Source organism: Magnolia sinica, chromosome 1 (genome assembly GCF_029962835.1).
Source record: "Magnolia sinica isolate HGM2019 chromosome 1, MsV1, whole genome shotgun sequence".
Classification (NCBI taxonomy): Eukaryota; Viridiplantae; Streptophyta; class Magnoliopsida; order Magnoliales; family Magnoliaceae; genus Magnolia; species Magnolia sinica.
In genome coordinates this window covers 3,496,471-3,509,634 of record NC_080573.1, presented here as the reverse complement: position 1 = coordinate 3,509,634, position 13,164 = coordinate 3,496,471, and the positions used below count along the sequence as shown (strand labels likewise).

The window sequence follows — 13,164 nt, the reverse complement described above, 5'->3', positions numbered from 1 at the left end:
TTTTATTTATGTTATCTTACTCATGTTTTTTTAAGATTGTTTTTGCAAGACATATTAGTATCGATATTAGGAGATTTGATCAACGCTTAGAGATGTAACTTTTTATGTTGAATTACAGACATGCAAGTTTATTATGTTTTGAAGATAATTTGTAATATCATTTCTTTTGCACTATTGACTATGTGAGTTAAAATTAAACCCATAAATCTTGCCCATTATTATCCGATTGGTCATATATCAAATTTCATTCTAGTTTCACATTATTTCTACAAATTGAAATTTGATACAATCTTCTTCTCGGAGCTACTCAATCTCATTTAATGCCCAAGAGATTTCCTAGAGTTGTTTTAATGATTTTGATTAGATATTCTTTTCTAGCATCGTCCTTCATACAAAAGCCTTGGCCATGACCACTGTGTTTTGGCACCATTGCAAGAACTTGCATACCAATGAAGAGTGGCCTACAAAGGTATTAGAGTACAAGCTTTAATTAATCCTAAATGACATGGAGAGATGGAGAGAAAAATATGCAAAGATAAAAGAATATCACAAGAACTATGAGGAAATACAGGAGGTTCCAATTCATAGATTTTCACCAAATGATTATTACAAGAGAATCAAGCTCAACTAAAGCTCAATTTTACAAGTATAAAGTGAAGATTGGATTAATAAAATTTGTCTCTCTCTTTTATATCATACTACTAAAAAAATACTCATTTACAACACTCTAGTCCCTAAGAAGTATAAACATTAAATACATATTTTAAGACTACTTAAAACTATATAAATTTAAAGCAAAGTGAACTTAGAATCCTACAAAGTTTCCCACAAAAAAGTTCCTGTAGCAAACATGACCACTCTGAAAATTTCAAGCTTAAGACTCTTCCTTTCCTCATAGATTCTTTACCGAAAGAAATATTATTTATTATCAACAATATTATTAATTTAAGGTGTTTTGACCGTCTTTTGTTTCACCAATGACAATTTAAATGACCCATCACATGAGCCCACATGTATGGTGCAGATTAAGTGCGGCCCGAGCGTCACCCAAGACAATGTAGTCCTTACCATGGGGCCCACCTTGATGTATGTATTCTGTATCCACCTTGTCCATCCATTTTAATAAATTATTTTAAGGCATGAGCAAAAAAAAAGAGAGAGAAAAAAAAATAAAAATGGTTAAACGGATCATCTTAAGACAACCATGCTATAAGAAATAGTGGCCATCGACCTTTAAAAACTTCTGGCAGATCATGAAGGTTTTGTGTTAAGTTGATATTTGTTTTCTCCCTTCATCAAAGTTCTTATGACCTGGTGAATAAGTTGGATGGCAAATAAACATTATGAAAACATTATTAATGCCCGGGAAGATTTTAATGATGCGGTGTTCTATTACCATTGTTCCATTATGGTATGGTTTACCAGAGACTTGGATGCGCTTCATTTTTTATCTCATGTCCTAAAATGTTCTTTCAAAATGGATGAACGGTGTGGATATAAAATACATACATCAAGGTAGGCCCCACGTTAAAAGCCTCATTGTGTAAGTTCACATTGTACTGTCTTTTAGTGCCTGAGCATAAGCATCATATGCTGCCAGAGCATAAAAAAATTCCCCTTTTTTAAAATAACCATGCACTCCACGAGTTGTCTTTTTAAATAGGTCTCCTCCTCGATTTGAGGATATGTGCAATTTCCTGGGCTTTTCATCTTGTATGAGTGGGCCCATAATTCAGTGATCCAGACCATTGGTTTGTTGGGTCCACCTTAGATGGATGATTAATAAAAAAAAATCATGAACTGAAGATTACGTGTCCACCTAATGAGTAAATTAAAGAGTTTTGATCCAATGTGCTTGCATGGTGGGGCCTTCCCATAAATAAATGGCGCTTGCAAGTAATATTGTCACGTGTGATCAAGGACCGTAATGTTGTAGAGTCATCTCCCCATGGTACACATGGCAGTTCATCCGAGCCATCCGTTCAGCTCCCTTAAAAGCAATGGTGGAGATTTTAAAATTATCAATAGAAAGAAGCATCTAATTCTCTCTAAAATTCTCTCTATTATATTGGATTTATATAGCACTAATTCAATCCAGTCCAAATCCACTCTACTATCTATACTCATGAATTCCTACGATGTACACGTGGCACCCGTGTTAATGTACACCGTCCATATGGCAGACCCATCAACGCTCGAAGAGGGCCGTGCATCGACATCCATTGATTTTAATGGTGCGGGCATCTTGATGCAGAGACAAACCTTTTTTGAAGGGTGGGGTGTCCACATTGAGGGGGAAAACAAGGTGCATCTGACCATCCAACTGATGAGGGGAAGGCAATCAGTAATCCTGTTGTCAGTAAATACCATATAAGAAATGAGGCCCACAAATTGGACGGTCTAGATTAAGTTACATGCATACCTTGATTTACAGTGGATGTCGTCATAAGACTGCCAACGAATCTAGTTACTCTCGCCGCCGGATTCTTCGGATGACCCTTCCATATCTGATCTCTCTCTCAGCTTTAAAAGTCAAAAAGAGATTCTTGAATCCAAATGAAACAAGATTCTCCACCAACACGGCCTTTGTTGTAAGCAAGCTCTTCTCATCTCTTCTGCGACCCATCAACTGTTTCTCAGTCTTCATTTTCTCTCCTCTTCATGAAATTTCATGTTCTGTTTGTTTGAATATTGATTTCTGTATGTTTTTTCTTTTCTTTTTCTACATCTCTTGTATAGAAGCTTTCTTTCTTTCTTTCTTTCTTTTTTCCGTTGTTTTGTTTTAGTGGAGAAGGAGATTGGATTTTTGAATTGGGTGTTGAAAGATTTCTGATTTTCTTTCTTTTGAAGGGTTGAGATGTGGTATTCTTGCACAGTTCCCTATATTCCCTGTTCGGAATTTTGTTTGTAGATGTGGGACCCATGGTTGGTCTATCCAAGCCATTGATCTGACGGTCCATCATGGATGGATGATTCGCAGAGTGCCATCTCGATTGGCCAGCTCTACTAAACTTCCCGTTCTTGGCGTAAAAAATACATGGTTAGAAAGAAATACTCCGGCAAACGACATTCAGTGCAGGAAAGGCCGAAGGTTTAATGGCTAGGATCTTCCAATTTGGGAGATTTTGGGGGAGTTGTCTATCCATGATGGGGACCTTCAGATCAATAGTTTGGATAGACCGTCCATGGGCTCCATATGTACAAACTAAGTTTCGAATCGGAAATTTCCCTGTTCGGAACGAATAGGGAAGTCAGCCTCTTATTATTATTAGGCTGGGTTATTATATTATCCTCATCGGAAATTTGGAAATTTGGAAATAGGGAAGTAAGCCTCTTATGATTTCTGGTCGAGGAAATAACATTGTTTTTCATAACTGAACATGTTTCCCAAATAGATTTAGATATCGGGGGCGTGTCATTATGTTCTGTCATTCTATGGAATTTCTTCCCTGCGTAGATGAATTCATTGTCACTGCTCAAAGAAACTGTGTGTAAATGTAGAGGAATGGAGGGTCTGCAGTTATGATAGTTTGGAGTTGATATCTTTTTAGGACAAAATTCAGTTGGTTTTTTTTTCTTTTCTTTTCTTTTCTTTTTTTTTCTTTTCTTTTCTTTTCTTTTCTTTTAATTTAATTTTTATTTTTTGAAAATGGTTGTAATGTCATAGGTGTATGGATTAATTATAAAAAACTTTATACATAAATTTTAGAAATTATGTTATACCGTCAGACTTTTTGTCAAACATGCATAATCAAGGCTTGAGGAAGTGTTTTCATTCATTTCCAATAGAAAGAGTGCTACTTTGAAAGATCATGTGAGATTCTAGTAGTAATGCTGCTGTTTTTTGTTTTTTTAGGTGTTATTGGTGGGAAGTGGCCATGTCTTCCTACAATGAAAATGGGCTTGCTACTAGACACGAGGTTCGTCACTTAAAATTTGTAGTCAGTTTATACAGAGGGCAAAATGCATATTGTCATGCTGTTGATGAATTGAGAATCATTTGAATAAATCGCTAACATTGAGATTCCATGATTTCCAGGGAAGGTATACCGCAATTGTTGTATGTTGGCTTTTAGGAAATGGGTGCCTCTTTTCATGGAACAGCATATTGACAATCGAAGATTACTATGCTGAATTGTTCCCAGTATGTAGTCATTTCCTTTCTTGCAGAATTGCTTATACTGTTCTTTTCCGTGTTTTCTATGTGATGCCCTTTTGGCTAAATGATACATGAATCATTAAGATGTAGTAATGCAAATTCCTCCTTTTACTTGTTTACATCATGGTAACATTCCTTTTATATGCTTATGACACCCTTAGGGCCTGTTTGTTTTTCAAAGAAACGGAAAATACCTGGGAAATGGTTATTATTACAATTTCACTGCGTTTGAAAATTCATGAGAACTTGTGCCTGTGAAATTGGTTCAAAAGAAATAATTTTAATTTTTGAACCGCAAGGTAATACGAATGATATATCCATTCCGTCAGTCTGTTTTATTACAATATTTTGGAGCGTGAGACAAAAAATGAAGCGGATCTAATACTCAAGTGGCCCACGCCAAAATAAACAGTAGCCCTACAAAGTTTTTAACGGTAAGTATTCGATTCCCTTTTTTGTATGACGTGATCCAATTGAGTATTTGATATGCCTCAATTTTTTACTCATACTATGAATTCAACTGGAATAATGGATGAACAGTGTAGATAAGCAAAATGCATCACAATGGGACCTACAGATATTTTGTAATATTCTTGATTTTTGTGTCAAAAAATAAGTAATCAAATCAGGTAAGTTGTAAATGCAGGGGGAAGTAATTATTACCTTTTTACCCTGTATTTGCCATTTCACCGGAAAATCAAACACGCCCTTATTTGCATGACGGATTTTTCTGTTTGCTTCTTTCCATCATCTTAGATGGTTTCTTGATTTGGGGGGTGACCATTTTCATCAATGTAGCCATATTAATACAAATTGTACTCTCTTTTTTTACACCCACACACACCACATGGGCACTTGAACCTCTCACTGTTGAAACTCACGTCTACCACTGAGGCATGAGTAGGGACCCAAAACAAATTGTACTTTAGGATGGATAGTAGAGGATTTGTACACTGAATTTGATGATGCCTGGTGTTTGTTTCCTTTCGTAGAAGTATCACCCTACTAGAGTACTTACTCTTGTGTATCAACCATTTGCGCTTGGAACACTTGCGATTCTAGCATACAATGAGGCGAAGATTAATACCAGGTGGCGCAATTTAACTGGATATGTTCTTTTCTTCATCAGTTCGCTGTTAGTTCTTGTTGTAAGTAATTTTTTCTTAATCTCCGCCTCTGTTTGATGCATCATTTGCATTTTCTTTAACTTTACCAGCAGTGTCTGATTACTTCTGTTCGACTTTTCAAATGGGCAGTGCTATGGCTGCTTGTGATTGTAGTAATTTGAATCCTGCTTTCCCCAGATTTGCTGATGTGGCATGTGTGTTAAGGTCGAGCCATCAGGTGGCCCCAATTCTGCTTGAAATTGGTCCAGTCTCGACAGGCATGTATGTGGAATTTGGACTGTTGCCCAATTTCTTTTAACTGTCCATTCTCTTGACACATGTGATTCCCTTGATTACTGGACTGCCCTATCTTTTGGCCACAGTACATAATCAGCCGGTCGAACTAAATGAATGACCTAGATCCTGTGCCCACCTGCCATGTTGGCACATCTGCTTAGAGTCAAATTTGATGGCTACCCTCGCAAGTAACACTATATCTTCACTTCAATGACATCCTCATTCCTTATATTCTTTTGCCATTTATAGTTGGATTTGGCAACATCTGGAAAAGGAGGGATCGGAACCTATATTGGTTTATGTGTCCTTAGTGGAGCTTTTGGAGTTGCAGATGCTCATGTGCAAGGGGGAATGATTGGCGATCTGTCCTTCATGACTCCGGAACTCATCCAAGTACAATATTAGCCTTTATACATTCTTTGGTGTGCTCTTCACTTTTTTTTTTTCTTTTCAATTAATTAGATTGTTTACACTACCTGTACGAATTTGCTTGTTCTTGTGGAACTACAGTCATTTTTGGCTGGTTTGGCTGCTTCTGGGGCTCTAACATCTGCTTTGAGGTTAATTACAAAGGCGGCATTCGAAAGTTCCAAAGACGGTCTTCGGAAAGGAGCTAGTATGTAAAATGCCTTATATCCAAGATGTTGTTTCTCCGAAGATATATTTAGTAATATAAGTTTGTGTTATATATTTTAGTAGGTCATAATATGATTAAGCTTGCACTGAAGGTTACTGGGATGGACTGTGCGTGTGTCTGTGGGCAGCATCTCACCTCCATGTTCCCCCTTTAGAAGGGTGTTTTGATCCATACATAATCAAAAAGCCTTGCGATGAGCTCTTGGTTTATATTCTAAATGCATTTTGGTCAATACAAGACAAGAAAGCCTTCCAATGCGCCCTTCATTTATATGCTTGTATCAAAATAAATTAGAGAACTTGTGTTACACCACTTCTGCCATGTTGTGACACGTAGGATTTGTTTTAGTGTGGATTTAAATCCTGTGGAATCAAGTGGATTTTGCAACCTGTGGAATTGAGTGGTTTTTGCAAATCAGCTTTGAGGTGGGAATGCATAAAGGGTTCTTTTGGTGATTTTGATTCGTCTGAAATCCAAACCCCTCTATTCATTGCTACCAAACAACCAACAAAAAGAAAATACCCACAAAATCTTTCCATTCCATGTTGCCAAACAAGCCCCTGAAGTAAAGTCTTGAGAGGTTCTGTTGTCATCCTGTTCCACTCATTATTTTTGCTTTCCGGCCCTGCTCTCCTCTGTTTATTTGAAAGATCTGCATTAGCTCATGTTAGTTTTAATTTGTGTCTCGAGGCTCAATCGAATCTAATTGCAATTATTTAATTCAATAAAGACTAAGGGTGCATTTGGATTCATTATCTAATTGAATTGCAATTGTCTGTTAAATAAAGTTGAAATAACCAGATTGTAATTTGCTTCAAATATTCTTATTTAGGGTTGGCTTCAAAATGCTATTATGTCAATCTCAAGTTGGACTCAAGAAGAACTTAATTGCAATTTGGAGGCTGCTTGCTTGTTGTGAATACAATGAAACATCATTCATTCTTGTCATTTCCTCTTTATTGAAATGACCAAAACAGGTTAGTCTAACTCTATTTTTATTCAAGAAGTAACCCTCCAAATTGCAATCACTATTTGAACTTGAAACACATGGAATTTTGATTTGTGTTTGGTCATGATTATGAATGGAAGGGTGCAGACCCCACTATCCCTATTCCCTACTTCCTCTTTAAGAAGGTGCTGGCCCTCACAATCTGTTGTGTTACTATGGATAATAACATGCTACCTAATAGTATTTTATGGCTGTTGATATTTTTTTACTATCAAGTAGAAGCTTTTCATTCAGATATTTATTGCTACTTGAGCAGACATACACGGGCGCATGAATTGTGAATATAATTAATATTCTGAGCCCTTGTACACACTACCTGTGCCAACGTAGTGCTCATGTGTGATATCCTGGCCATCCATTGGGTGGATTCCAATGTATTTGCTCTAGCCCAAGAATTATGCCTCTCAGCAGGTCCGCAGTATATGAAACAAATGGTAGCTAGAAAAACTTGGCCAAGTTTATTTTATAAGCTCATTTCTTCCATACATTGGCCTACGTGATAAATGGACCAACTTATTTTTGGGTGAGACATCTAAATTGGTGGGCACATCTGATGGACAGCTCAGATTTTCTGCATCCATTTGCCAGCTTGGGACACATGGAAGCATACAGATGGCTGTGATCTAGTTGCGGAATTTGCAAATTCTTATAAGGCTTGCCATCATGGCATAAGGCGTGATTTGTACATCTTTGCTTTACTAGGGGTTTTGAAGTTTGAAGACTTTGTGAAAGATTCCCTGTTAACCATTCCTTATAATCTCCTCTTGCAGTGTTGTTCTTTGCAATCTCAACATGCTTTGAGCTACTATGTGTTCTCCTTTATGCATACATCTTTCCCAAACTGCCAATTGTGAAATACTATCGCTCAAAAGCAGCTTCCGAAGGATCTGCAACCGTTTCGGCTGACCTTGCTGCCGGTGGAATCCAAATGCAGCTTAATTCAAGAGTACATTCTTTTCATCCACAATCTGTTGCATTTGAAATCCAAGATGCATGAGTTTATAATCAGATATTGATTTATTGTAGGTAGAAGAAGATCCGAAACAACTTGGGCGCCTAAGTAATAGACAGTTGCTGTCACAAAACATAGATTATGCAGCTGATATGTTTCTGATATATGTGCTGACACTATCAATTTTTCCCGGGTTTTTATCTGAGGATACTGGCCACCACAGCCTGGGTACTTGGTAAATGATAGCATTTAACTCAAAAATTTCTTATGTGTTTTTTTTCCCCTAGAAATTTATGTTTTTGAGCGCACAGAGTTCCTTTATTTATTTATTTTTGTGTCACAGTAGATAGATGCTGATTCATTTGTGATAATGTACGTGACTTGGACATAGAAGTGTCGTAGATCTAGGTGATTGCCTTGACCAACAAATCTTAGGGTATGAGGACACAGCTGTAGGTAATATATATGCTTAACAGATAAGTATATTTTAATAAAATTTATTTCATATGTCCAAGCTATTTAGGTAGGCTTTCCGAATCCTGTTTCACCAATCATTCTTAATTTCCTATTGAAGGTCCTATTCTTGGTAGGTAAACAGGCAATATGTTTTCAGGTATGTTTTTGTAATTTTAATTATTTTAAAATACATGTTTGGGTATGGTTGATAAATGTTTGACATGGGAGGAATTATAGGGTCCTACTCATCAGCAACTGTACAGTGCTGCCACGCATGATTCTGTACATATGAGACCATATTTTGGTGATCAAAACCATTGATCTGATGAAAAAAAAAAACTGATGGGAGTTTCCTTGGAGCCTTTCAAGATAATATTGTAACCTATCGATCAATAGCCTAGAAAAAGACAGTTAAGGAGGCTGTCCATAATTCAATGGAAAATGGGTCAATGATCAAAGGGTTGAAATATTCCAATGTGGGAGATTTTTTGAGTGTACCCATCCACAGTGAGCCCTATCAAATAAATGGTTTGGATCATAGAAACATTGCTCAGCAGTATGGAATCCTCACATCGGCAAGCAGTATGGTTGCTAATGAGCATGTCCATATAATTCCTCCTGACACGAACCCACATATGTACTTTCATATCTGACCTGTATAGTCTACTGTCTTTGAAGGATAAAAGTATCATAAGTTACAGTAGCACTGTTGCGATGCATTCTTGGGTTCAAGTTACTTGACCAATTTTAAGACATCTGAAAATCTACAAACAACCTTCTCCAGCTTAAGGAAATATTTCTTAAGCTCTCTCAAATGCTAGAAATTATCAATCTGAATACTGTGTCAAAGATTAAAACCGTCTTGTACTAAGTATATTTAGAAATATTTCTGTGCTTAATCTATGGGGGGTGTCTTAACATTAGTTCATGGACACATGTACATGGTTCATCAATCTCTGATTATTTTCAGCTCACCACATTCCAAACTCAGAGATTTTCCCATGATATTAAATTAGGGCCTGTTTGGATTCATGGAAAGCATAGCAAAGGAAATAGTGTTTCCCATGAAACTCACTTTCCATTATTTGTTAAGCCTTTATTTGTGGGAAACACCATTTCCCACTTTCTATCTTTGTTGGAAAATAAATAAATTTATTTTCCCACCTCTACCCCTAAGAAATGCATTTTTGCATGGTGGAAGGAAAATGGGTTTCTCAATGGTTAAATCTCAAATGCTCTCCTATATATGTTCAATCACCTCACATGTGCCACATGTGCCAAATGAGACATTGTTCATCTTTGGTCATTCCCCACACATGCCACTATGACACATGTGCTATCATCCATCTTATCTTGTGCCCCACATGTGTAAAGAGCCCCCAATGTGCTAATGCGCCATGTGTCACCATCCATCCTCTCTTGCACCCCACATGTGCTATTGTGCCACATGTACCACCATTCATCTTACTTGTGACCCACATGTCTAAAACACCCCACATCCGCCAATGTACCACACATGCCATTGTCCACCTTCAATCCTCCAAATAAGCCACATCCCAATGGTGCCAATGTGCACAAGTGTCGTCATCTAGCTTTAGTGCCCACATGTCATATGTGTCAATGTGTTTTGTGTCACATGTGCCACAATACAACTTCAAGCACCTCACATGTACCACGCATGCCACAATTTAGCTTAAAATACCCACATATACCGTGTATGCCACATGTGATACTGTGCATCTCTAAGTATCCCACATGTGCCACACATGCTAATCTAGCACATGCTACTGACTACTTAAATTATTTTTTTCAAGAAAAATTTTTGTTTTGCCAAATAACAATTCTGAAAATAGATTCCAAATTTCAATGAAAACCTTGTTGAAAACAAACAAAGAAAACAATATTTCCTTTCCCACAGTTTCCTGGAAATAGGGTTTCCCAAGAAACACTATTTCCTTTCTCATGCTTTTCATGAATCCAAACAGGCCCTTACCAGATATGATACTTGTACCATGGAGTCATATCTATGCTTACCTTATCAGACCCTGTAATTTTATCGCCAACTGTATTATGGGCATAATGATATTAAGCAATGATATTTACATTAGGATTTCATAAATCAGTGCTCTTGGAGTATAAAATGTAATCATGATTAGTCATGGGTCTTATCTCTAGTTTCTTGTTGTCTTTCAGGTATGCGCTTGTTTTGATAGCAATGTATAATGTTTGGGATCTCATCGGGAGATATATTCCCCTTATAGAATGCATGAAGATCACCTCACGCAGAGGCCTCATGCTGGTGATTCTCTCTCGTTTTCTACTCGTCCCGGCATTTTACTTCACCACCAAATACGGAGACCAAGGATGGATGATCATGCTGACATCATTCTTAGGATTAAGCAACGGTTACTTGACTGTCTGTGTTTTAACCGCAGCACCCAAGGGTTACAAGGTTTGTTAATTTTGTGCTGGTTGTTCGATATGATGTCCTGTTTCATGCTTGTTTTGAGAAGTGCCACTGACCACAATATCGGCACCATACAAATGGCAAATGCATACGAAGTTCAGAACTGTTGATTTGTTGGAGCACCCGGATGGGCTATTCCCCAAAAGCCAAGGCCTTCGGACCATGGTAGCCATCAATTCAGGCAGCTTCAAATGGATGGTTGATCTGAAAATGGTTAGCATATTCTGATCCCCGATTTTTTGGTCTATGGACCATTCATATGGTAGTTTTCCACTTCAACGGTCCATTTGCCATGGCAAGTGAGGTGCATGTGAAGTGTGCTTCCACGAAACTTCCATGAAGCATGCATAATAGAAACATTGCATTGCCATTTCTTCTATTATTATTACCACGAACTTAGGAAAAATTGGGAATAGGCTCTTATGTGGGATGTGTGGGTTTTGGTTTTCCAGGGACCTGAGCAGAATGCATTGGGGAACTTGCTTGTATTATTCCTTCTGGCAGGCATATTTGCAGGGGTTACACTTGATTGGCTGTGGCTCATAGGCAAAGGGTGGTGAGATTCTGTTGTAGTGTGGAACTTTCCCAAAATCTTCTTGGAACTGCTACTTTGTACATAGAAAAATGTCATTTTCAATTGATTGTTATGGCAATCAAGATTTTAAACTGCATGGATTTGTTATTCTCAAAGTTAATCATGTCACTAGAATAAAATAGAAGCATTAAGTAGCTGCAAGTTTTGTCAAGAAATACTTTTGCCCACATGTGGCCATTGTTCCTCTCTAAGTGATTCTTAGCAAACGTTCCTGAGAAATGCTCCGGTGCTCTCAGAGAACTATTAGTTAATATTGCTTCCTAGTTTCATTTAGTTTCTTTGGGGCACTTGGGCTGTCCAATCCATTGATCTAGACTGTTTATTAGGTCCAATGCATATTTCATGGGCAACCATGCAAGCATCACCCCAAGATGAGAAATTTTAACCATTTGATCAATGGCTTTAATATAGATTGCCCAGATCATTTGGGGACTTAATTGATAGTTCAGTCCGGAGATGATTCTTCCATAGAGGGGTTTTAAGTGATGAGAATTTCTATTTAAGGTAATCTTATATACTGAATGTATGTTTAGAAAGCAATGACAATTATCCTTCATCTAAATTCCACTTTTTTTTTTCTTCCTTTTGTTGGGACGAACCAGGCCCTTGCAGTAGTGCAACACACATGTGATGACCACAGCAGCAAGCACAGCTGTGGTGGGTCATCCTCCACAAGAAATTAAAATTAGTATAATGTGGGTTGGGCCATATCCCAGAAGAAATTAATTTAATATCATGTGGCTGGGTGGACTGTGTATGGGATGATATTAAACAGGTCACTCATTCAAAAGTCACTGTAGTAATATGAAGTACTAGTATTTTTAACGTTCTTCCCCATTTGAAAAATTAAGAGTGATAATAAAGTATCTTGTATTAAAACAAAAAACATGAATGGGAAAAACTTTGATACTCTGGCAGGGTGTGATGGATGGTATGCAGGCACTTAGAAATTGTACATGTTACATATTTCTAACTAAAATAAAACCTTTCAAATAGCGAGCCTGGCTATGGACAGTTTATAAAATGACAATTATACTGTAGTGATGCCCTAACTAGTTGATTAGTTGATATCTAATGGACAGTCAGCATGAAAATAATCAACAGTTTGTATTCAACAAGCAAAGTGTCATAGAGATTAATGTCATCTAACTCTGCATGTGTTTTTGTGTGGTCTGCTTTTTCTTTCAAGTAGAGCATGTTTGAAGTGAAGTGATGGACCTTTAACTTTCTAAGATACTTGAAGTAAGATAGAGCTAACAGATGAAGCCAAGGTTCTCAAGCTCCCTAGACAACTATAAGAACACCCAAATGTATCATAGAGTTTACAATGACAAGCAAACAGTGGGTTAAACCTGTTGTAGACTCCTAGTTCATCACCATCTTCTTCTTCTTCTTCTTTTTATTCCAGCATATGTAAATCATCTGCCCTCTCTGCTGCTGCTTCTTCTTCCTATCCTTGTTATTCTTCTCTGTAATCATATTTCAA

At 37.3% G+C, this 13,164-nt stretch overlaps 1 protein-coding gene across 2 annotated transcripts; it reads left to right on the top strand.

Moving 5' to 3' along the window:
• Positions 1 to 2,442: 2,442 nt before the first annotated feature.
• On the top strand, positions 2,443 to 11,812 carry LOC131236907 (equilibrative nucleotide transporter 3-like). Of its 2 annotated transcripts, none has more exons than XM_058234441.1 (10): positions 2,443 to 2,591; positions 3,857 to 3,920; positions 4,040 to 4,144; positions 5,152 to 5,307; positions 5,812 to 5,955; positions 6,073 to 6,178; positions 7,979 to 8,154; positions 8,235 to 8,395; positions 10,810 to 11,068; positions 11,536 to 11,812. In XM_058234441.1, the coding sequence occupies exons 1-10, from the start codon at positions 2,557 to 2,559 to the stop codon at positions 11,641 to 11,643; spliced, it is 1,314 nt and encodes a 437-aa protein (XP_058090424.1). In that variant the 5' UTR covers positions 2,443 to 2,556; the 3' UTR covers positions 11,644 to 11,812. The 2 variants fall into 2 exon arrangements, with proteins under 2 accessions (XP_058090424.1, XP_058090432.1); XM_058234449.1 differs by lacking the exon at positions 2,443 to 2,591 and adding an exon at positions 2,639 to 2,700.
• The last annotated feature ends 1,352 nt before the right edge of the window (positions 11,813 to 13,164 follow it).

Excerpts from the sequence above, each read along its gene's own strand:
- LOC131236907 (XM_058234441.1), top strand. The coding sequence starts at position 2,557 with ATGAAACAAGATTCTCCACCAACACGGCCTTTGTT. Across the intron at positions 3,921-4,039 it reads GGCTTGCTACTAGACACGAG|GGAAGGTATACCGCAATTGT; the intron begins GTTCGTCACTTA and ends CATGATTTCCAG. Across the intron at positions 8,155-8,234 it reads AAATGCAGCTTAATTCAAGA|GTAGAAGAAGATCCGAAACA; the intron begins GTACATTCTTTT and ends GATTTATTGTAG.